General features: G+C 42.6%; 1 protein-coding gene across 1 annotated transcript in view; it reads right to left on the reverse strand.

Moving 5' to 3' along the window:
* Nucleotides 1-22,208, reverse strand: part of CAPN6 (calpain 6) — a 53,217-nt gene extending 31,009 nt beyond the window's left edge. Inside the window, exon 1 of the mRNA XM_009889302.1 lies at nt 22,044-22,208. Coding sequence (XP_009887604.1) covers nt 22,044-22,208 — 165 coding nt within the window. The remainder of the gene's footprint in view (nt 1-22,043) is intronic.
* Between the last annotated feature and the right edge of the window lie 864 nt (nt 22,209-23,072).

Below are 23,072 nucleotides of genomic sequence, written 5' to 3' on the forward strand. Positions count from 1 at the left end.
TAAGGACATTACAAATTTGTTTCTTAGTATTTAATAAAATCAATCATGAATGAGTTCAAAATTATTAGAGATTAGAACGGGTATGACAGCAAGGGGATACACGGCGTGCGGGGAAGGGCCCCTGACAAGCCAGCCGCATCGCGTGAGCTCTGCAGCCAGTCTGCGCGGGTGCTGTAAGCGTTTATTTGGGAGTGCTGCTTAGCAAGCCGCAACTGCTCCAAATGGGCTGCCAGCAGTCCAGCGGTCTCAGACCAATTGGCTTTTTTTGTTCAGCAGAAAGGAAAGAAATTGAGGGCATTTTCAAGAAAAACTGAATATACAGCTCTTTTGAGAAACAGGTGGTATAAGCCAGCCTAACTCTATTTCTGCAAAGAGCGACCTACCAAAGCAGTGGAAATGTCTTTGCATTAAGCGCAAGTAAGAGAGCGATGGCCAAGTTCGAAGACAGTTTAAAGCAACTCCCTGACTTTACTCCCAGGCACACAGTAATGTGGCTGAGGTCAGACAGGGGCTGTAAGTCCACTCACGGTTCATCAGACTAAAAGGCCACCCACTGCCTAGCTATGTTTTTTTACTGCTTCCTCAAAACATGTTTTTCAATCACATTCTTGAACTAGTTTCCTAAGATGGGAAATAAATAAGAAAAGGAGGTTGGAAAACGTCACGCACAATTTTTCACAACACTGAAATATTCAGCACTGGACCAGTGCAGCATAACCAATTCCCAGGTCTGTACGCCTGACTGTTCATCCCTCGCTGGGGAGGCAGCTATTTTCTTTGCCTGATAATAAGCATCATTTTGGCTCAGTGACCATGACCTTTCTAGGCTTGTCCAGTCTGACCTTATGCTGTGTCTCAAGGGGCCGCTAAGTGATGCATTCTTCATCACTGCCTTTTATGAGGAAGGAAATACGCTGTTCACAAAAATGTATTAGGTAAATTTCAGCAAAGTCACCCTTTTTTTTTTCTTAATGTTATTACATTGTGAATGTTTTTTGTTATTACACTGGGCATTGTGTGGCAAAAAAAAAAAGTCAGGTCATCTAAGAAACGTTGTCTCAAGTGAAAATTTCAATTAAGCTGGAGTCGATTTGTTTTTGAAAGGAGATGTTTCTTCCTTGTCCAATGGCAATACACAGACTTCAAAGGTTAGAAAACATAAGTCTAAACCACAACATTAAACAGCATAAACCTCTTTACCAACAAGTTCCTGCTTTCCCCATCCCTTTTCCAGCAGGGTTTGGTTTCAGCCCAAATTCCAGTATCTACTAATTGTGACATTTATCTCAGACACTTTCTTGAAGATAAAAATCCTTTATCCTCTTCTGCCAGACTCCTCATCTTTTTCAGACAGGACCTTGAAGTATTCTCCCCCGCTTATTTGCGGGGGGAAAAAAATTTAATGCTTGGGATAAAAGTGTGTGGAATAGCCATTGTAACCCCCCAGACACACTTCTGGAATTGTGATATATGCCGCACCATTCTGGACTAGATGTTTGAATAGTAACATAAAAAGAGGAACTGGAAGCTTGTATATGAAATCCTGATCATAAGACACAAGCTTCTTAGACTACCAGATGACCTGAAATGTATCAAATTTTGGATTTTGAAATTATTTTTTTTTAAACAGAAATTTTGTACTAGCCAGCACAACCCAACTTTTCTGAGCCTACATAAGTCAGAGACAATGGAGTCTGTCAATTCCAACAGGACATGGATCAGACTCTTTAATTCTAGTCTGGACATCCCTTTCTGGCAAATATCAGCCTAGAGTCATATAAAATAAAGAGTATTTGTCTTTTAGTAATACAGAGATATGCCCAATACCTTGCAGAGAACCATAGTGCTTTCGCGCCATCAGAACTTTATCAGATCACTCTTCTACAACCTCTAGAAAAAAGCCTTCCCATCAGACTATTCCTTGAGCCTTCTGGTATAGCTCACTCCTTCCATTCATTGCCCAGACTGGGTGTGAGCTGCAGCCAGGAGAGGGACACCAGTGTCTCGTGCTGTCTAGGTGCCAGCAAACGTCAGGGCAGTGAACTGTTATGAAGTGAGGATAAACACCAGCACTCATCCCAGCGGTCAGAAAGGTCACCAATGTTGCCAACTGCAGCCAAAGGGAGTAATACAGAGAATGTTGCTAAGGAACAAAACAAATGGACCCATGGAGAGAGAGATGTGATGCCTGTTTGACAGTCTGAGCAACCAATCACCTTCTCTTTTTAAGGAATCTCGCTGCTTGCCTAAGAGTTCAAATTCTGAGCTATAAAAAATGTTGCGTCAAAAATGACACAGCAGCATTCGTTTTGCTTCTGAACACTAAAAGCACTTTTATGACTCAGCCAAATCAGTGGATCATCTCTCATAAATTCACAGAAACTACCAGAAAGAATTTTATTTACAGAAAATAAACAGCAGCTTCTATTTCTAAAACATCTTTTAAAACCTTATCTGGGAAAGATGTTCATTTAGCAATAAAGTTATCAGCACATGAGATAAGTTTCCTCAGTTTTGAGTGATGAAACTGAAAAAAGCACAACAGTGATTTCCAAAGTAAGATACTTACGCAAAGTCACAGTTGTCATACCTGCCAGGCAATCAAGCACATGCTTTTCCCTCCGTGTAGGTTAGCTCTTATTTTGCCCAGGATAGATGGCTATTAGAGGACTGAAATGAACGACACATTTCTGGATAAGCCCCTTTCCTTCTAATTATGTCAAACCTTCGGGAAGTTTTCAAAAGTTAAAGAACCATATTAGGTGCTGAAGGGCAAAGTTTTTAAGGGTAATTGTGTGACTACTATGCCATTTCTGCAGCTGATGATGCCAAGTGATGGCCAGTATTGCCACTGTATCCATTAATTCATTTTAATTCACACTTCAACCAGGCACCCTCCTTTCCAGTTCTGCCTTTCATTATGTTCTCACATTTGCTTTTCTTCCCCACATTCTGTTATCAACTCAACATGTTTCAGAAGGAATCAATAACAAAACTACTTCCACATCTCACGGGTCTGTTTAGGAAGCTTGTTTTCTGCTCTCTCCTTCTCTTGTGGGCACTCTGATATCTAATAGAGGATCACAGAATCATAGAATAGTTTGGGTTGGAATGGACATTTAAAGGTGACCTAGATAAGCCTTTTCCCAGGGTATCCTGCTCCCACGCAACTGCCTGTTTCCATGGCACGTGTAGTTTCACCAAGACATTTACCCATTTACCAAACTGGGTTGAAACTGGTCAATAGTAAAGCATCGTTGGGGGAAGAGGGGAACAGATAGACACAGACTTGGAGGCATTGTAAGTGTAGTTGTGCTTCCTCTGGGGAGAAAAAAAGGCCAAAAGGAAGAAAGAGCCTGGTGGCAAGTTGCTAACTGCTCAGTGTTCTCCATCAACACTAGTTAGTCTTCCAGATCACAACACGTCCTCTAAGTATGACCAAAATTACTTGGCTACTCAACAAAGCTGGAGATACTCCTTCCTCCTGCCTCATTCAGTCTGGGAGGCACCTCTACTTACTTTGATGTCCAATGTAAGTGACTCCAACCTCACCACCACTGTAAAGGTTTCCCCTATCATGATCCAGGATTTTCTTCTGTTTCAACCCAAAACAAAGATGAGAGCAGACTCAGTCAGAGAGATGTATTGACAAAAGCCTTTGGCTCCTTGGGAGGGATCAGCCTGCCAGGGTATAGTCAGACTGGTTATTTGGTCATGATTTTATCCCAGTAGCCTGGTTTAAAAAGAAAGAGTAATTTTTCTTTCTAGTGATTGCTGTGAAAGGAATGTCAATAATACCTATTGCTTTTACTTGTTGCTAAGTGATGTTTACACTGTTCAAGACTTTTTTTCAGCTTCCCATAGAAGCACAGACAGAATGATGGAATGGCCAATGAAATATTCCATACTATAGCCGTCGTGCTCAATATATACATGGGGGTTAGCCAGGGGACAGGAATCCACAGTCACTGCTCAGGATGGTGCAAATTCACCGGGGGGTGAGAGTGACCCATGTCATTATTATTACTACAGTTATTTTTCCTTTTCTGTTATTGTTTCTATTAAACTGTCCTTATCTCAACCCAGGAGGGTTTTTTTCCTTCCTTTCCAATTTTTTTTTCCTCTCTTCCCCACCTTTTGAGGGGGGGTGGAGGGTGTGAGCAAGCGGCTGCGTAGTTCTAGTTGCCGGCTGGGGTTGAACTGCAACACCCAATTGAAGTGCAGTCAGTTTAATCTCTGTGTTGAAATTGTTTAGATGCTTAAGAGACTACTTGCTTGGAAAGACATAATGAGAACATTTTTTTCTTATTTATATCATGCTGTCTCTTTACATGGCACTTCCACTGCATTTATCAAGCTTATTCTCATTTTTGCCAATGGTATATAGATATACTGATTTGAATGCACTACTTAATTTCAGACCAATTCCTTTGTTAAACACTAACATTACATCTGCCTGATGCCAGTCTAAGACAAAGATGGGATCCAACTGTCAGAAAACAGAGAAAGCCTATACAGCAAACAGAAAACCCAAAATCATTTTATCACAAAATTCACTGCTAACTGCATCTTCATCAGTTCAAATCAAGTCAGTACAAAGATCAGGGCACATATCAGAATGAATGGTAGTTCATTAAGGATCACATGGGATTCCTTATCTTCAAGAAAAGGATCATATACATATATAAGAAAAAACAGGCTCTTTAGAACTGTCTGTTTAGAAAAATCACAAAGTTAGCAGGAATTGATCAAAGGTGGCTGACAGATGAGTCAGTGCCATCACTGAGAAATTACCCTCCTGACCTACCAGTTTAGAAATCCTGGCAATCCCAATAAGCTCCACTTATCTTTTGCAATGACTTCTACCAGCCCCAGAAATATTCACAGTGGCCAGCCTCACAGCACCTCTCCAGAGAGCACAAGCTGTTTGATTTGCAGTTATGTATTTGAATTTACATCCTCGATAAAACAGAAGGGACACAGACCTCCAGTTCCTATTACAACGTATTCAAAGCATCATAAAATTTCCTTTAAAGATGAACATTTAGGAATTGCTGTGAGAACCTTCAAGTCTCCCATCACCTGATAGACAGAAACCTCCCAAGGTCTTCTACCGTGAGAAACAGTCTGCTTGTCTCCCAGGAACAGAGGTTTGAGAGGTGTTGATAACTCAAACATGAACTTGACTAGACATCAAATTCTAGCTAGGCTTAGAGCACAGTGCTCCACCTCTAAGTGCTGGAGAACCACTCCCGTTTCAGCATTGCTGCTCTTCTGCCAGGTTTAATTTCTTTATGATGTACCAGGAAGACCATCTCAGCCAGCTGGAGCTCTAAACCCCACTGGGGACACTGAAATCATTCTAGCTCATTTGTGGCTCCAGTAACCTCTCAGCTGGTGCTCAACACACAGACCACTTCCAAGAGAAAATCATGAGTCACCTTTTAACCCCACCCTCACACTATCAATCACGTTAATTATTTTATTCAATCAGGGTCTAACACTCAAAGTAAAGTTAGTGGAAAACCTAAGGAAATATATCTTAACTCTGAAAATGCAAGGAGAAGGGCCTGTTTCTAATAATGCTGAGGTTTGCCAATGTTGCTTTTTTCTTATCTTACAATTTAAGTATTTACAGTGCAGCCATTATGTTCACTAGAGGGGATTTTTATTTTTAATTTTTTGCAGATTTCGGAATGTCTGCAGAATTAACGTAGCACAGTGTCCCTATCTCTTCCAAGCTATTAGTGTCTAATAGTTTGCACTCTATTCAGATGTAGAGATGCAGGCCAGATTCTCAGCTGTAAATCAGCATCACTTTAGCTAAGCCAAGGGGGTGGTGTTGCTCTGTACAAGCAGAGGTGCAAGGCCCTCAATCCACCTCTATCCATAGTCAGATGCTGCTTCAGTTTTGTTCACAAGAGATTCATCATGCTTGTAGGAACAGAGAAAGCCCATTAAGACCAGGGATGAGAAATGCCATGGTTGGAGTACATTTGAAATATTTGGAACGAACTTAAATTATTCCTCTTAGAGTCCAGACATTAGCTGTTTTACCAATTAGATCATGTGCCCAAATGTGAAAGCGGCTTTTAGCCAACTTTCACTTCTGAGAACTTTCATTTGTAGAGAGCAGAGTCAGTGAGAGAGAGAGAAGGGAGGAGAGGCCAGAGAGCGGTACTGGATTCCCATCTCCATTTTTAGATGAGAAATTAGATGTGAAAATTAAATGTCCAAGCCTTAAATCCCCCTTATCTGGAGGGAGGAGAAAACAAACAGTGATCGTGCACAAAAACTACAGCAAGATGAGCTCTGCACAAAGTCTTTGCAAATTGATCCAATTATCTACAGGGTTATCCTAGTGACCAAGGAAGAGCAAAGCCCTGCCTTCGTGTTCTTCATCAGTCCCACAAGTGCTCGTACCTGTGGTAAAGCTGAAGCAGCAGTAAAACTCTAAACTTGCAGACCAAAGCTCAGCCCACAGCTGGATCGTTGGTAAATGAAATATATATTTTTGCTCACCATCACAGGACTGAAGATTTGGTACAGTCTTAGGAAGAAACACCATTTTGGTTATTTATTCACTGTATCAGACTGGAAAATGCTGTCTCCAGGCAAAAATCAGACCTCAATATGCTCCATACAGCACAGACACTATCAGACAGGCCCAGTCCTGAAGGCCTTTTTTGTTAGAGGCCAGTTCTGCTCTTTTCCAGGGTGAGTTTTCCACCTAAAATATCACAGCCAATTAAATAAACATCTGCATAAGGCTGTATGTTTCATTATTTCTGATTAAACAGATAGATATGGGAGTTAGAGAGTGAATTTTTGAGGATTTTGTGAGCCTCTAAAGAGGCTAAAGGTATTCTGCATTTGAGGACTGAAGACAAGAAGTAGGGCCTGCCTTTTCAACTCAAAGAGCATGTATAGATAGATGTACATATATACATGTATCACATAAACATATGCATGTTGATGACTGCACACACAAGACCAATTGGCCTCACCATGAGAAAACTGAGATGAAAGCAAGAGGACCATATGGACACTCATTATCCAAGCCAACAAGGGAGTCCCACACCCCGTATTAACTGCACGCTCAGTAGATTCTTCACTGAAATCCCCCATGGCCCAACTCTCCTCTCCCTGGTCACAAGAATGGTTGAAGTTGGAAGGGACCCCTAGAAGTCACCTTCTCCAACCCCCCCTGCTCAGGCAGGGTCCCCTACAGCAGGGTCACCTAGAGCCCAGGACAATGCCCAGACAGCTTTTGAAGATTTCCGAGGACAGAGATTCCATTTCCTGATGCACATGAGTAGGTGAAGATGGCTCCTGACGCCTGCCACACTGGCCAAGGTTCAGATCCTGACTCCTACACCATGTCATGTTTCAGTGAATTGAGCTTGAAACTTAAAATGCAAAGACAAAATTCTATTTCATGCATAAAAACCAGAAGATAACATTTGCTCTTACAGACAGTGTATTTTCTTGAGAAAGAAAACTGCAAACCTGAAAAGATGTAAATGCAAAATGGTTTAGCCTTTATGATTAAGTTAGAAACAATGCCACATACAGGCAAGACAGCAGTTCTAAAAGGTTCTTTCAGCTGTGAAGGATTTTTAAAAGCTTTTTAGCTAGGAAAACATACATTTTTATTTAATTTTTAAATAGAATTAATCTTGAAGGAAACATACATTTAAGTGACAGGGAAGCAGCATTAAATTAAAATTACTTTGCAAATCTAAAGATACAATGGCTTACAAACCCTCAAATTCCAGGACTTTACTCATCCCAAATACCCTTTTAAATATGGAAATAAAAGGAGAAAAGCATAAAGCACTTAACATACAAAGCATTTTTTGGATGTGGATGCTTCCCACTCTTGCAGAAGAGTGTTGACAGAACAGTACCTTAATTTCCATTGCAACTGGCATGTTTGGGCTATAATTTTTCCTTCAGAGAAGCCAGACATTTAATTCTTTAGGAAGACTAAATCAATGAACTAACAATTACTGTAAGAAGACTTACGCTAGCTGAGGATGTGATCCTTGAGCTTTTTGTTTTACAGGCTCCAAATAAATTTTACCATGTCATTCTTACCATCATCGCATTGCCTCAGGACAAATAGAAGCTGACTCTCTGAGAAACCAATTTTCATCTAATGACGATTGAACCAACTAAATAAAACCTGACATTTTAAACTTTAAAGAAACATTCAGAACATTGGAATTGTACTGCTTATGTTCTGGAAGTGACATTGCGGTCGTTTAGCATTTTTTCTTTAGAGGAAACAACCACAACAACATAAGAAAGCCTCCATGCGATCTGAAGGAGGGAAATATAAAGTGGAAAAACTGCCAAGAGAGAAGATAACAAAATACCGGCATCTGGAGAGCTGTCTGCTTGGCAAGCATGCATGTCATTTACAAATGTTTGCTCATAATTATGTCCCTGGAAGACTTGGTTAAATAATACTGTTGAGAAAGATGCCACTTTCAAAACACTGCCTCTCCATCATATTTAAATAAATGCAACACGCATTGAAGGGTGAGCGTATCTAAGGATATCGCCACAGAAAAGGGGAACCCATGCCTCACGCTGCCCCGGTACCTGCGAGACAAGGAGGAGGAAGGATGGAGCTGTGTATTAGAATATCCACTGAACTCCCAGCTCTTCGACAAGCTTTCTGGAGGAGGGAGGGCAGGGATGCTGGCAAGGTGCCACTGTGTTTTTTGCTTCCTGTCATGACACAGCCAACACAGAAGGGCGCAACTAAGAACAAAGAATTTTCTGAAGTGACACCAGAAGCAGATTAAGCCATCAAGTTCATGTCATACAGGGTCCACTCGGTCACCAGACTGTAACGGAGAGGTTAGACATGCGGTATTTGCTGACGGCTGAAGGCTTTATAGTTCCTTGCTCGTGTCTTCTTCTGGGGAAGCTCCATTTTAACAACATTTTCCAGGCAAAATAAAAATAAAATTACGGAATTAATAAAATAAGGGTGAGCAATAGCTCTATTCCGGGAACATTTTGGCAATTCCAGAAGAAACCGTCACAACTTCCCCAGATGAAAACATTAAGGACAAAATATTCTGGAAGGAACGGTTTATCCAGTCAGAAACCAAAATGGAAACGTCAAAAAATGTTTTCACGATGCCTCCTGTACTCAGCCCAGTGGGGGACAGGCAAGGTGATAACCCAGACCACAGCAAAAATCCCAAGGCTTTGAAAGGGGCCAAGGTTTCACCCAAAAAACATGTTATTAATATTGAGGTGCACCACCTTATATCACTGATGGGAATGAAAGTGAATTGAACTAAGTGCATAAATTCCTATTGTTTAGAAAAGGATGCTTTCTAAAATAAACATCCTTAGGACAATAAAACAGTATCTGTTTCAGTCACTTCTTAAATTAAACACCCATCTCAAAAAGCAAGGACCTCCTCTCCCAAGTTCTGGAGCACTAAGCTCTTCCGTGTTTTCATTTTTCAAGTTTCTTGACACCCAAAAGCACAATTAAGGTCTCTTCAGGGCTAAGCATGCTGCCACAGTCAGGCCTCACCAGTGCGCTGCGGAAAGGTGAGGAGAAACACAAAAACCTAGAACAAAGCAGAGTTCCTGTTCCTATTTCTGATCAACCTCCTCAAACACAGAAACAGAGCCCATCCGAATGAAATACCACAAAGTCTTCAGGGCTTCTTATTTAAAGCATGGCTGAGCCACAGCACATTGAACTCCCCAGTACACCTCAGCCTTGAATTGAACAACAGCTTTGGGTCTAGGAAAATGGGACATGGACAAGGGTCACACAGCTGTACGTAGCCCTCTGAGATTTGAATCCCGGCCACTGCCAGCAATAACTGCCGGAATGGATTAAGGGAGTTAAGAGATCCCTACTTGTTTGTTTGGCTATGTGAGAGGAGTCCTCAGGGCACCACACACAGCTCTGCTCGCTTCCTCACTACAGGAACAAAACAATTGGGAAAGAAAGCGTGTAACAACACATCTGCGCCAGCCCTTTGCATTTGATGATTCCTCTGTCCAATAACTTCTCCATGTTTCTTGGACCCATCTTCTAGACAAGCAGATGGCTGTACTGTCCGGCTGAAATGCTACTATTTTCCCATCACTACTGTTAGCACACGCAAATACTCAACGAGAAAAAAAAATTTTAAAATCCCCCTTATAAAGCTAACACCACTCAAATTTTATAGCACAGATTCTGGGTCTCTCTCTGCCTTCAATATGCCACCAATTTGCCCTGATGTGATGATGCAAGTCCAAAGCACTGCTTCATCCTTCTTCTCACTGCACCATTCTGCTTCCCAAGTCTCTGTCAGATGTCCATGTACCTACATCCATGTACATCCATCCATGCCTGCCTGCTCTGGGTGGAAACACACACACACACAGACGCATGCTCTGGTGCCCTCCCCACATCACACCTATTTATTGTGCAAGGCAATTATGCTGATTGAGTCCTAAAAATAGGTCCTGAAGCACAGAGACTAGAAAAAAAGAGCTGGAAAAGCCCAGCACGACTCTCCTCAGAATGACTAGATCATCACCTACAACACCACAAACAACAGCAGTTTGGATGATTTGCCTGGACAGTTTGCTTCCTTTAGTTCTGCAAATAATTTGAGCAAAGAAACGTCGTATGAGGAGGAAGACAGAAGAGCAGCGATAGAGAGCAGCCAAGGAGGGGAGGAACACGTGAAGGTGTGTTGCCTAGCAAAGTGAGAAGTCATTTTCTTTTCAGAACACATTCAGTGAGAAAAAAACAACAAAAAACCAACCAACCAACCAACCAACCAAATTTAAAATCTTCGGGGAAAATAATAATGGGAGAAAGAAAGAAAAAACAAAAGCCCACAGTGTTTTCAGGGAATTATTTGGCCTGACACCATCAGAACATGCTGTTCCAAGTACCTTAGAAGATCAGCAGGGGAAGTCCTTTTATAGCTGGAAAATGTTTGCTTGCCTCCAAGAAAAAAATTTCAGGAAACATTTCATTTTTGTTAGTGTATTTGGGGGAAAGTTGCAACATTAAAAAAAAAAAGAAATTCTTCAACTGAATATTTCTCCCCCCCCAAAAAAAACATTCCCCTACTCCTTTTTTTCAAAAAATGTTTGCTCCTCAAAAAGATCAATTACTTGGAACAGCCAGGACTATTACTAATTTTAAAATGATTACAGGATCATATTAAGGCAGCAATAATACTGACAAAGTTCTTCTATTACGATCCTCTATATGAGAACTTATGTTCCTGGTTGCTAGAACAAGAACTCCAGTTCCAATGGATTCCAGTTACTTTTTTGATCTCTGCAGATCATCAGTACATAGTACATGCATTTAAGTTATTAGCACTGTTTTTAGGTTTATCGCTGTATTTGGGTTATCCCTGTTACCTTTGACAATGTAAGAGGACGGGAAACCGAATTATAAAGCAATAACTCACTTTTTTCTTCACTTATGCAAGAAACAGTCTATATTATTCTACAAAATAATTAAACAACCCTTGAGGTATTTTATTCAAATAGCTACTTTAAATATTAAAATAAAATTATATCAAGATCAGTTTATTTCTCATTAATCTTCTCTATGCTCTCTAACCATGGCAGTAAATTTGAAGCTGACAATGTCTGATCACTCAGAGAACCTATTTTTCAAAGTCGTCAGCGCATACCAATACCTCATAAGCCTCATCTTTAGAGCTAGTTAACATAATTTGATAAAACTTTATTGTTGTGGGAACAAGAGAGGTACACAATTCAGAGCAGGATTTTTTTTCCATGAGCAGAAAAAACATCCAAAACAGTACTTCCTGATGCTATTTCTCTTACATTTTCAGCACCACACATTTACCCGGTCATTCACATCACTTGAGTCCCATGAATAGAGGGCTTCACTGCCAGGAAGACATGCAAGGACGCTACTAAGTGCTTCATACTACTTTGAATTTCAGTGGATTCACATTTACCTCTCATGCACCAAATCATAGTTGACCACCACTGTCTCAGCACTCCAGGGCAAAACCATGTGGCAACCACCCCACTTGAATGTTACACCACTACATTTCCCACAGGTGGTGAAAATGATCCAAATCAACTGATTTCACTAAATAAGACAACAAGAAAGCAGACTTGGAATCCAGCTGATCCAGAGTTACAGCCATACAGTAAGGATAAGGCTTCTTTTGACCTGAATTTGAAAGACCTTGCCCTCCAGTTTTGTGCACCTCCTCCTAGTAGCCCAATTCCACAGGGACTTTGTAAATCCTAGTGTTCCAATCTGTGGATCACCAGGATGCAAGAACGGTGACAGGCAAGATGTGCGGAAGATCGCTAACTCCACTAAATCAACCCTCACTAAACAAAAAGCTCTTGAGGGAGATTTTTTAGTCTCTCCAACAAAAAAACAAGGTTCAGAACCAAGTGCCAGCACTAATTTTACCCTTAAAGAAACACACAGTATGATGAAGTCCTGCCTAAACCAGGATTTCAAACGGGTGGCAGTTCATTGTTAACATCACTAACATTCACCCATCACCCCACCCCTTCCCCACAGCTCAAAATTAATCTAACAACCTGAAGACAATTCCACTTAATTGCAACTGCACCATCTTCTTCGAGATCCGACTGCCAATCCCTGCCTTTTGAATGTGCAGTTGCTAGGGCAACGGGTGTGAAGAGCACGCTTTTGTGTTGCCACATGCATCTTTGGGAGCTGTGCCAACATCTGAGCTCCCACAGCTGGGATGGATTTAACGCCTTCCTCCCCAGGAGCACCCTGTCCTTACTGCCAGCGCGGGGGCTACGGCAGCCAGCCCTTGGCGAGCAGCTACTTCTCCTCTGCAGATCGACACCTGCACGAGAATGACAGATGGCTGTAGCCAAGCTCAGTATAATCGAGCACCGAGGATGCTGTAACGCTTTATCAAATCCAACGTTCAGCAGTGCTAGACTTCATTTGCAGGAGGTTATGGGGTACACAGTTTGTCACGTAGCTAATGAGGAAAGAAAAGATCACTTACCATCATTTTAAAATAATATTCTTCTGGTGGTTTCCTGTCTGCCTGTTGTTGTCCCCTCACCCACCCCTTCCATACTAACAGAAGGCTGCATCATAGCTAGAGGACTATGCATCTTCTCTCTGCCTCCACAATTTTAACTTAGAAAACACGATTAATGTGTACAGAAACCTTCCCACCAACCTCTCCGCTTATCTTCCAGGGCAGACTGCTTCCCAGAATGTAGCTCTTAATTTCTTTCCTACTTCCTTAAGATGAAGGGTTTAAACTTAAGTCAGAGCCTACTTTGCCTTTGACCTTTTATACCTCTTTTGAATCTGCAAGGCTTATGCTCTTCTATAAAAATTAAGGTGCTCTCCAAACCTTCCCCTTATATATGCACACATGTATGTTTAGCAAAGAAACATCTGACAATCTTTTTCATAGCTTAGAACAAGCTGGAGCTCAAGATCACAGGCTAAATGTGCTTTTAATGGCAAGTAAAACTATTCAGAACAATGGCAAATAGCCTCCCTGCTACTGCACTCCTGTAATCACAGCTAATTACTGCATACAAAAGTGCCTGTTAAAATGATAAATAGTGTAATCTAGGAAGTCCTATAATCCTCTAGGAGCCCCATGCAGCACCAGTAATGGGGTGCAATGTCTGAAAGTCACTCACTGATGGTTACAGCTGGTACCTCAGACTCACTTGGTCTGTCTGTGGAGGGCAACATCCACGGTGTTGTGATCTATGATGTGACAGGCGCAAAAGGAAAAAGAAGCCAATTAAGATTTATTTCATGTTAGTGCAAGGATGAGTATTTCACAGTCCTCTTCTCTTACAAACATATTCCAGAGAAGCACAACAAATAAGCAAGCTGCAAGACACTGGTGTGTGGCGCTCACAGCCTACGACCTGAAATCACCTTTGTATTCCCATCAATGCCTCTGTGTGTTTGAGGCACAAAAAAGGATTTGTGAGCTCTCTCAAAGCTCAGCAGAGGCTCACCACCATACTTGGAAACACATTTCCTCACCTCTGATATTCAGGCACGTTCAACACGTGCCGGTATTTCAAGTACAAACACAAATGTCACCGCACACAGGGATTTGCAAATTGTGTTCATCTGCGCTTCAACAACAGTCAATAACCACCAACAATAGAGAAACATGGACAATTATGGGCACAGAAAGGGAAACAAAACCCCAAACTTTGGCTGTTTCAGGACACGTCAGCAGCCTTTGCAAAGTAAGTCATATTTTCACAGAAGAACAATAATCAGATGCTGCAAAGCCTGAGGGGTGAGGAGGGGGGTGGGGAGGGACCTCTATTCTGATTAAGCAAGAGCACTGGCGTTGCCCCAGATTTTTAACTGGAAAGAAGAGGCTGAAGTGAGAAAAAAAGCACGTTCAGGTCTGAAAAAGTGATCACTAAATCAAGAGCTATGGTCCAGGAGGGAGCTGGGGGCATGGGGAGGGAATCTGGCAAACCAGAGAAGTGTCACTATTCACAGGGGCTGTTAACAATCAAATCCGTTTGTCACACAGAAGGCAGCAATGTACCTACACTGTACTGCTAAGAGTTCACATCACTTCGTCGTGCCAGTTTATGGTATTCCCCTTTAATCTCCACTCTCCTCCAGCTCTGGATTATCCCCAGGCCCTACCCTGGCGAATATCCCAGGGTGCAATGAGCTGTCACTCCGTTCCGTGCCCCGAAAATGTCCTTGCAGTGCACTGTTGGGCAACTGCTCAAATCCAGCCGCGGTGCCAGGACACCTCCCTCTCCAGTGCCTCTCCTGCATGCATTACTGGACTCTGACGTGTAGTCCCAAACATAAGCAGATGTCTCTGGTCTTGTTCACAGTCAAACTGGAAAATAGGGTTAGACTGCAGCAATGCAGTTATAGAAGAGAGAGAGGAATCAAACAATGAAGCTATGCATCATCTCTGAGGGGTGTTTAACCCAGGGATGCTTACACCTGACAGCCAAGTCTGTCATGACACTCCTTCCCCATAATTTATGAGGACTGGGATACTGTTAAGCATTCTGGAGGACTGCTTACTGTGATCACAAATCCTGTCACTGAGAACATATGTGGAATAAAGAACATTAATGCAAAATATGTAAAGCTAACCCTGACTAAGTGCCCAGGACAGGCATGCCCCGAGCCTCCTCTGCCTTCCAAAGGAGCGCAAAATGTTCTAAGACAGGTACAGAGGCAGGGGAGATTTCCAAGGTTCAAATCAGCACTTGCAAACATGAAGGTGTTTTAGCTCTGGAGACAACTTATCATTTTCCCCCAGTTAGAAGCAAACAAAAGCTGGTCCCACCTTTAAGAAACACATGCAGGCACAGAAGTTGGAGCTCCCGAGTTCTCTGGCACCTCAGTCCCTCACGCTGCCCCAGATAAGTCACCCCATACTCCCCGATTTGGGAACTGGGGAGACACTTGCTCTGTTTATTGCCACCGCTGTATCATTCCAGAACACTGCGCCTTATTTCCTGACCCTTTTCACGTGCATGGTGATAACCACCCCTGAAAGCATTGGAAAACTGGTGAGAAGAGTGGGGAATCAGGCCCGTGGCATGCAGCGTTTCTAGGAACACTGGGCAGGCAGTGGGCCAGGAGTATGCAACTCTGCACTTCCAGTCAGATAGCTGCCCTTTGGCACCTATGAGTTAACGGAGGTTTAATCAAACACAGCAGCGGTCCCTCCTGTAGCCTGGGACACAAGAGGGGTTTCTTGGGAAGCGGTTTAGTAGTACTGTCACACAGTATCCCTCTGTGCCGTCTTGCTGAGAAAAAGATCCAGGTCTGTCTTTCCAGAACATAAGGGTACAATCACAGCGCTTTCAGAAAGAAAAGATGCAGACGAAAGCAAAAACAAGGCTTATAAAACAGACGGTCAAGCAGGGAAACCAGGAAAGCACATGATAAGACTCTCATTCTGTAGGATCAGACTATTATTTTCCTTTATGAATAACTAAAGAACATTGCTTATCTCTGAAGCAAGCTTATCCACTCCTTCCCCACATGGATGCTGCCCTGGTTGGTGGATCAATGCTATTTGTTTAATGCTGACAAAGATGTCCTTGGGATTTAATACTTTTTGCAAGGTCAGTGCTCAGTGAAAAAAAATGAGACAAACCCGAGGTTTAGTTAAAAATAAAACAGACAAAATAGCCTTTCAGCAGAGCAACTGTCGTTCCCGGGTATTCTCACTTGAGCCGCTTGCTGCTAAAAGCCAATGCTGAGCAGGACCACCGCACAGAGGCAGTGTTTGCCCTCGGTAGGGGGTTAACTAGGACAGGTGGCCGAGGACATGCCAGGGCCAGCAGAGATGGCAGGGGGGCGAGTGGCTTCTCCTACCTCTTGTCAGGAGACAGCTGCCCCCAGCCCCACTTCAGCCTGGCAGAGGGGATGGAAACTCCGGGGAAATCACAGAAAAAGAGCAAGATGGGCTTTGACACCAGTATCAATGGGTAGAAAAAAAGCCCACCAATGCAGGTGATTCTTTTTTCCTCTTTTTCTACCCAACCAGCAGGTTTTCCCCACAGAAAATTTCAGGTGTTTTGTGTCTTACATTATTGCTTTGACCTAAATGGGGGGTGGGAGGGGTCTAGCTCTAAAAAGGAGAGTCCCTCAGCTCTTCATTGGGTTCTAAAAGCGCTTCTTGAAAACAGCTGTGCAAAATCAGCCATTTATAAGTCCTTGCCCACAGACTGAACCCTTCTGTCTGAGGACAGTTCTCATCAGCCTCTGTGTGACCTTCCCCCCTCAACAGGCAGAGACACTGTCCTTCTGCAATAGTGTAGGGCAAACAGAAGAGGGGAGAACATACCTTGATTCTCATGTGATGCAAGAGGGTCAAGTGCAGGTACTGCAATAGGAAGGTGGGGATGTGCTGACCCTGCTCTTCCTCAGTGGCAGCACAGAAGCAATGGGAGCACCTCCCTGTGTGGTATCGGGAGCAAAGGAGGGACTAAGCTGTACCTCATAAAGATACATAACAGCAAGGAGGCTTCCTGCACACTGATGGGACTCTGGAAGATGTTGCATGTTTGAAATGGTTATGCTCAGTTATTATTTTACAGTGGACAGAGGAATTGAGATAGCAGAGCCCAATACCCTGAAACACCAGCAAAGGATTCACGTTGGCATCAACACCTGAACTCACCCTCTGAGCTTCTAGTCTGCAGAGACCAGGCACTTTGTGGAGTATGAGTCATCTCAGCCTGAAGCCAACATCTCAGGTATGTCAGTTGAATCACACTCTAAATACATCAATTCCTCTCCACCAGTCTGTAATGGGAGCTGCTGGTGACTGCCCCACATCATACATCCGTTATGAGCCTCTAACCTTTGGGCAAGGCAAGTCCTGCCCATAAGCTGCCCTGTGCTGAGCAACCAAAGGGCTGGCGGGCGAGGGCCTCCCCTCCCCTGGGGCTACAGCAGGGGACAGACACTGACTGCCAGGGGAATCACAGCCAGCAGTCTGACACCAGCGTCATCTGCCAAAAATTCTGTCAGGAAATGTCACTCTGACAAAGATGATTTTTTTTGCTATAAAATCAAGTCCAAAATTTCCATATTTTATTCCCAGAAGTGAAAAACAACTTGGGATTTTTATACTATTTTTACTCTTCATATCCCATCACTGGTGTGGAGAGTGTCATGAAGGAAGGTGATATAGAAACAAAGCAAAATAAGGTCCTAGCTCATTTTTAGGCAAATCTTCTGGCACATTCAGACTTTTCTTTTTCCTACTTAGAATAAAATATGGAATTCCAGAGTGCTACAGCGTGCCAATTCCATGTTTCAGCCAGCTCTATCCCAGGTGGGGTCAGACCTTTTGAGTTCATTTATGACCCTAAGCACCTGAGCTCCTGTGCACAATCAGAACGTGCTAGCCTGGCCTGCCACCTGCTTACCATGCCACACTGCACCCAAAGAAACCAAGATCCAGTACGCACATAAGCAGTGCGCAGCGCTCTTATTTGTTGGATGATCTTTCCGTAACAACACTTCTTGGAAAGTCACGCCATCCTGGGGAGACTGCATGATAATTACACAGTGTCTTTTGTGCTCAGCAGTTTCTTAATACTGGGGTGCCGGAGAAGTAGCACTACCCTGTCATTGTTCTCTTTCCCAAAGAGACTTTAAAAGTACAAAACAAGTAATTAGTGTCAGATTGTTAATGACCTATCGTTATTAGTCTGACTGGAATGAGCAAACAGAACGTATTTAACATTGCAGGTGCAGATCCAAGGACAAAAACAAAGTGGAAGAAATGCTTTACCCCTCCCTCCTCTTTTCCCTCTCTCACTTCTACTCTTTTTTCCATTAGAGCAGAATAAAACCCTTTTGACTATACAGATACTCTTCCTAAGCATTTGCTCTGTCTGGCTGCCACCAGTTACTTAGGGTAACTGAACAAAGCATGAGAATATTTGTGAGCTGAAACTAAACCCCCAGCTTTCACCTCCTCAGACAAGCTTTAGATTCGCAGGTCCCAAATGTACTTGTTTGGACACCAGCAAGTGCAGCAGCTTCCCCCAGCTCTGCGTGCACTGGGCAGCACTCCCCAGCTGCTCAAACAGCTACACAGGCTTTCTAAAGCAAAAAGCTGTTTGTTTGTACTAGTAGACAAGTACCAGCGCCTGAACAGGCTATCCACTACCTATGTAGATGGCAGGAGGACAGGAAACAGGGTCTCACCACTTCATTCCTTCACACTCAAGATGCTGTACAAACATCTGGGGGTGGCTGGGGGAGACACAGCTGTAGTTTCCGGGTGAGCTGGTGAGGCAAGACGACTAAGCGGCCTGCTCAGAATCTGTCTCAGTAGATGACAGTTCTGGCCTTTGCCCTATGCACATATTGCAAGGTCATTTCCCTCTCCAAGAAAGGAAACACTCTGGAAAGGCCATCACTCTTAAAGGACAATTAAGCATTCAGCCAGTTAACTTAGAGTACGCTATAGTTCCATCTGGCAGAGAGCAGATAAACTATGAATAAACATCGCAAAGTAGATCCTCACCTTTGCTCTGCTGCACAGAGACAAGCCCCGCTCCCTCAAGATGTTCACCATGAGAACAAAGGCAGCTTCCACCACCTCCTAGGCATCAACTCCCGCTCCCTCCCAAGAAGGGCAAGACTAGAATACTCTAGCTATTCTCCACAAATCTGTAGGAGTAGCCCCACATGTACGCCAAGGGCTGCTCTATCTTGGAGCAAGGAAGGAGAGTAAGAAAGGCACAGCTTTAGAATAGCACGCAGAACCACAGAATGACTGAGGTTGACACGGACCTTTGGAGGTTGTCTAGTCCAACGCCCAATCTGGATCATCATCCAGATCATTTATGAAGATGCTGAACAGGACTGGACTCAGTATTGACCCCTGCGGTACAATGCTAGTTACTGGCCTTCAACTAGACTTTGTACCAGTGATCACCACCTTGAATGAACACACACAAAAGAATGGCCTAAAATGGCATCCTTGTCTAGAATCTAGCTCTTGCTTCACATGTCTTAGGAAGCAGAAAAGCTGTTCCTGACCTCGCTGTGACTGATTGTATGGTATTTCCCCTTCTAGGAGGGGATGAAAGATTCCAATAAACAGGAAAGCACTACAGAAATAAAAATAAACCCAAAGACTTTGGAATGCCTACATTTTTTTCCAAATTCATTCTCCCCGTTCTTCAGTCTCATGTCTTGCTCAGCAAACTAAAATGAGAAGCAGGAAAGCAACCCTTGCTCTTCTCACTAAAATTTCAGTATTGAAGCTGCTGTGAGAAGTGAACACCACTGCGGAAAAAGAAGAAAAAACCCAAACTCTCCAGTGCCATCCCAGCAAATACAGCACAGCCTTGGTAAGCCTCATCTGTTATCCCCTGTCACAGAGACCAGGGAACAGTATCAGCTGCATATGAAGTAGATCGCATTGTCATTGGCATCATTTTTTTCTAAGACACCGAAGTTTGTGCTTCCAGACAATTAACCCTAATCCCAAAAGTGGTCATGGGCAGAGGAAAGGACAAATTCATCACACTTAAGGGTAGAACTCAGTGTGCATCTGGCTAGAGGCTTCCACTGTTCTCTTCATTACACTTGTCAGACTATGAGAATGGAGTACACTCTCTCATGGAAAGCCACATTGTCAAAGCTGGGAATGATTTTGTGTTCTTCTGAATTATTTGCTTATGGCTCTGAACTACTTTATAAATACAAGATATGCGAAGCATAAACCTCAGAGCAAACCAATTAACAGACCCCCAACATAACTAATATTAAAAATTTCAAATGTCTGGTACATTAGTCGCAATTAGAGGCAAATGACGTATTTGTTTTCCTGTTAAGATGCTAGTAAAAATGGCAAATAAACATAAGCATTATTGGTTGTGTACAGACAATAGCTGTTCATTTTGAATCTGAAATCACTGGTGTGTAGTCAAAGTTTTATAGAAGTCAAAGGCAAAATCCACAGTAACTTCAGTATAGCAATGCAGAGACCAGAGATCATATCAATCAGTAACGGAAAACTCCATTCCCTCTGGGTAAAACTTGCTGCTAAGGTTTCACCAGAACCTCTCTGAAACACAACCGAGGAAGTCAGTATCCAGTTCAACACAGAACAAAGGTTTGCTTAGACACCTCTTGGGAACTCACCTTCTCTCCTCTGCGTCAGTTATACATCTGTGTAGTTGAGTATTCCCTGGGAGTAGCTTGTGAGCGTCCTGCCTTATACTGCAGAAGTCATTCAAAGCTCTTAAGACCCATATGTAGCTGGGCTTGATGGTTCCAGTATACTTAATACAAAAGGTAACCTGGCAGCCAACTATACAGACATGGCTTCCTCTTAGTTTTGGCACTATGTAGAGAGCAAACCAACTGATTCTGGAAGCACAAGTTAGTTCCCTGTGGAACTGAAATTAATCCATTTGCTTTGACCAGAAAATGGGTACGTGCTGATACTGAGGGCTCTCAATTCATTCCACTGGTGGCAGTTAGAAATATCTAAGCATGTTTTCAGTGTAACAAGACCACTCCACCAATGGTGCCTTGCTATTTGCCGCCTCAGATAAACCCCTTGTTGGCACACTGTAGTTCTCCTCTTTCCTACTCTCTCCTCCAAGAAAAATTACAAATTATTTGTTTATACATAGAAATGAGCTAGCCAGCTATCTGAGATTGGAGAAACTTCCCATTGCTACTGTGATATTTCCTTTCCCCATACATTTTAATAAGGCACAAGTTACTCTGAAAACATGGAGAGAGCTAGAATAATGAACAATAATCATACATTATTATTTGAGTTGTTTCCAGTATTCCAGGCAGGAAGACGCTAGCTATTCAGTTAGTAAAATCTAATTTTCTGTAGTGTTTTTTGCAAGGGTTACATCTAACTTAAAAAAAAAAAAAGAGACAGACAACTTGGGGGGGCAGTAGATTGGATAGCTAAAGCTCAGATTTTATATTGCAATTACTGTGCGTACACACCAGGCCCTTCGAAGTGACAGATATTGAAAAGAAACTTCAATTAAGAATCTCAACACCTTGTTGAAATGCTCTGTCAACACAGCAACCTAGACAGGTACATATCCACTGATTGACCCAGAAAATGAAGAATTTATTCACAGAATATACTCCTGTATTGACTGGTCTATTACTGGTAGTCTTAATTCATTACTGGTATTCTTAATTAAATAGAGGCCTGCTTTAAACATCGCTATGGCTGGAGTCACCTCACACTGCTGCTTGTGATTAGAGAGCTATCTACAGTAAAAAGCATGATTAAACTGCACAGAACGCTTCCTTTTTGTCTTCTTACAGTAAGGCATGACTTTCATTTTGGACAGCAGCGTGACACAGAGGGGCTGCCATCTGAATCACACAGTGACAAGGAATGAATGGAAAAAGGGAGGGAGAATATACTCACATAACTGCGTTTTAACACAGAGAAGACAGTAGGAGTGAAACAACACAAACAGCACCTCCTCACAAGGAGAGCATCAATTACCTTTGGGCGCTTCCATTCAACTTTCCTTGGTGGTGCTGTTTGATAGAAAAGGGACTCATCTGAGGCTGGAAACTCCGGATCTTCGAAGAGCTGTCTCTGCTGGATACACTGCCCTTTCAGCTCGTGGTAATTCTGATCTCTGAAGAGCTGCACTGATGAAGACATGTCTTTCTGTGTAGATAAGATGAATATTGGCTTGTGCAAATTATGAAGGCTCTTTAAAATTCCTAGATGATACCACTCACTGGTATTTAATAACAGAGCATGTAACTTGTTCTAAACAAGATTAATTACTGATTTTTGCTTAAAAAACTAGATTATAAATTAGATTATGTGATGTAGTAGACTAGAAAAACATAAAAACCAAGATGACCTTATATATCAGGAAGGTATTTTTGGCTGAATAGAACTCTTACCAGGAAAGATATTAGAGTGTCCAGGCCAGGCACAAAACCAGCATTTTGCTTTGTCTCATTGACTGGAAAGGTAACAGAGTAGGGGTTGGCTCTTCCTCTGTACCATGTGTGAAGGGCTGGACCATCTTTCTGTTCTGCATTCTTCTTCTGGCCACTAAAGCTCTAACTATCTACTCCAACTCTTATGCCTAAAGAAAACCAAAACCAGATTTCCACAGGTCTGCATCTTAATTTAAGTGACAATACTTTGGCTGGTGTTACTGTCTTTGAACTTCATGTTATATTTCAGGGAACTGAATTCCCAGAAGCAGCAAATATTTGGAAATAACGGATGAGAATTAAAAAAAAAAAAACCACCCCAAAACCAAAAACAACCAACCCCCACACTCACGACAACAACAAAAAACTGCAACAACTTGCTCTCAGGCCTTAGTTCCCAGAATTGTGACAATCTAACCTGGCAAGTTTACAGTCACAGCCACAGAGCTCAACTAAATTGCTCTGAAACATTCTACAAATCAGAAAACAACTACAGAAATTATTCAGGGTAGTTTGAGGTCTGGGGGACATGAGGGATGCTACCTCTATTTCAAGAGAGGGAGTGGAGAGAGTA

The sequence above is a fragment of the Charadrius vociferus genome, unplaced genomic scaffold, assembly GCF_000708025.1.
Source record: "Charadrius vociferus isolate BGI_N301 unplaced genomic scaffold, ASM70802v2 scaffold7, whole genome shotgun sequence".
Classification (NCBI taxonomy): Eukaryota; Metazoa; Chordata; class Aves; order Charadriiformes; family Charadriidae; genus Charadrius; species Charadrius vociferus.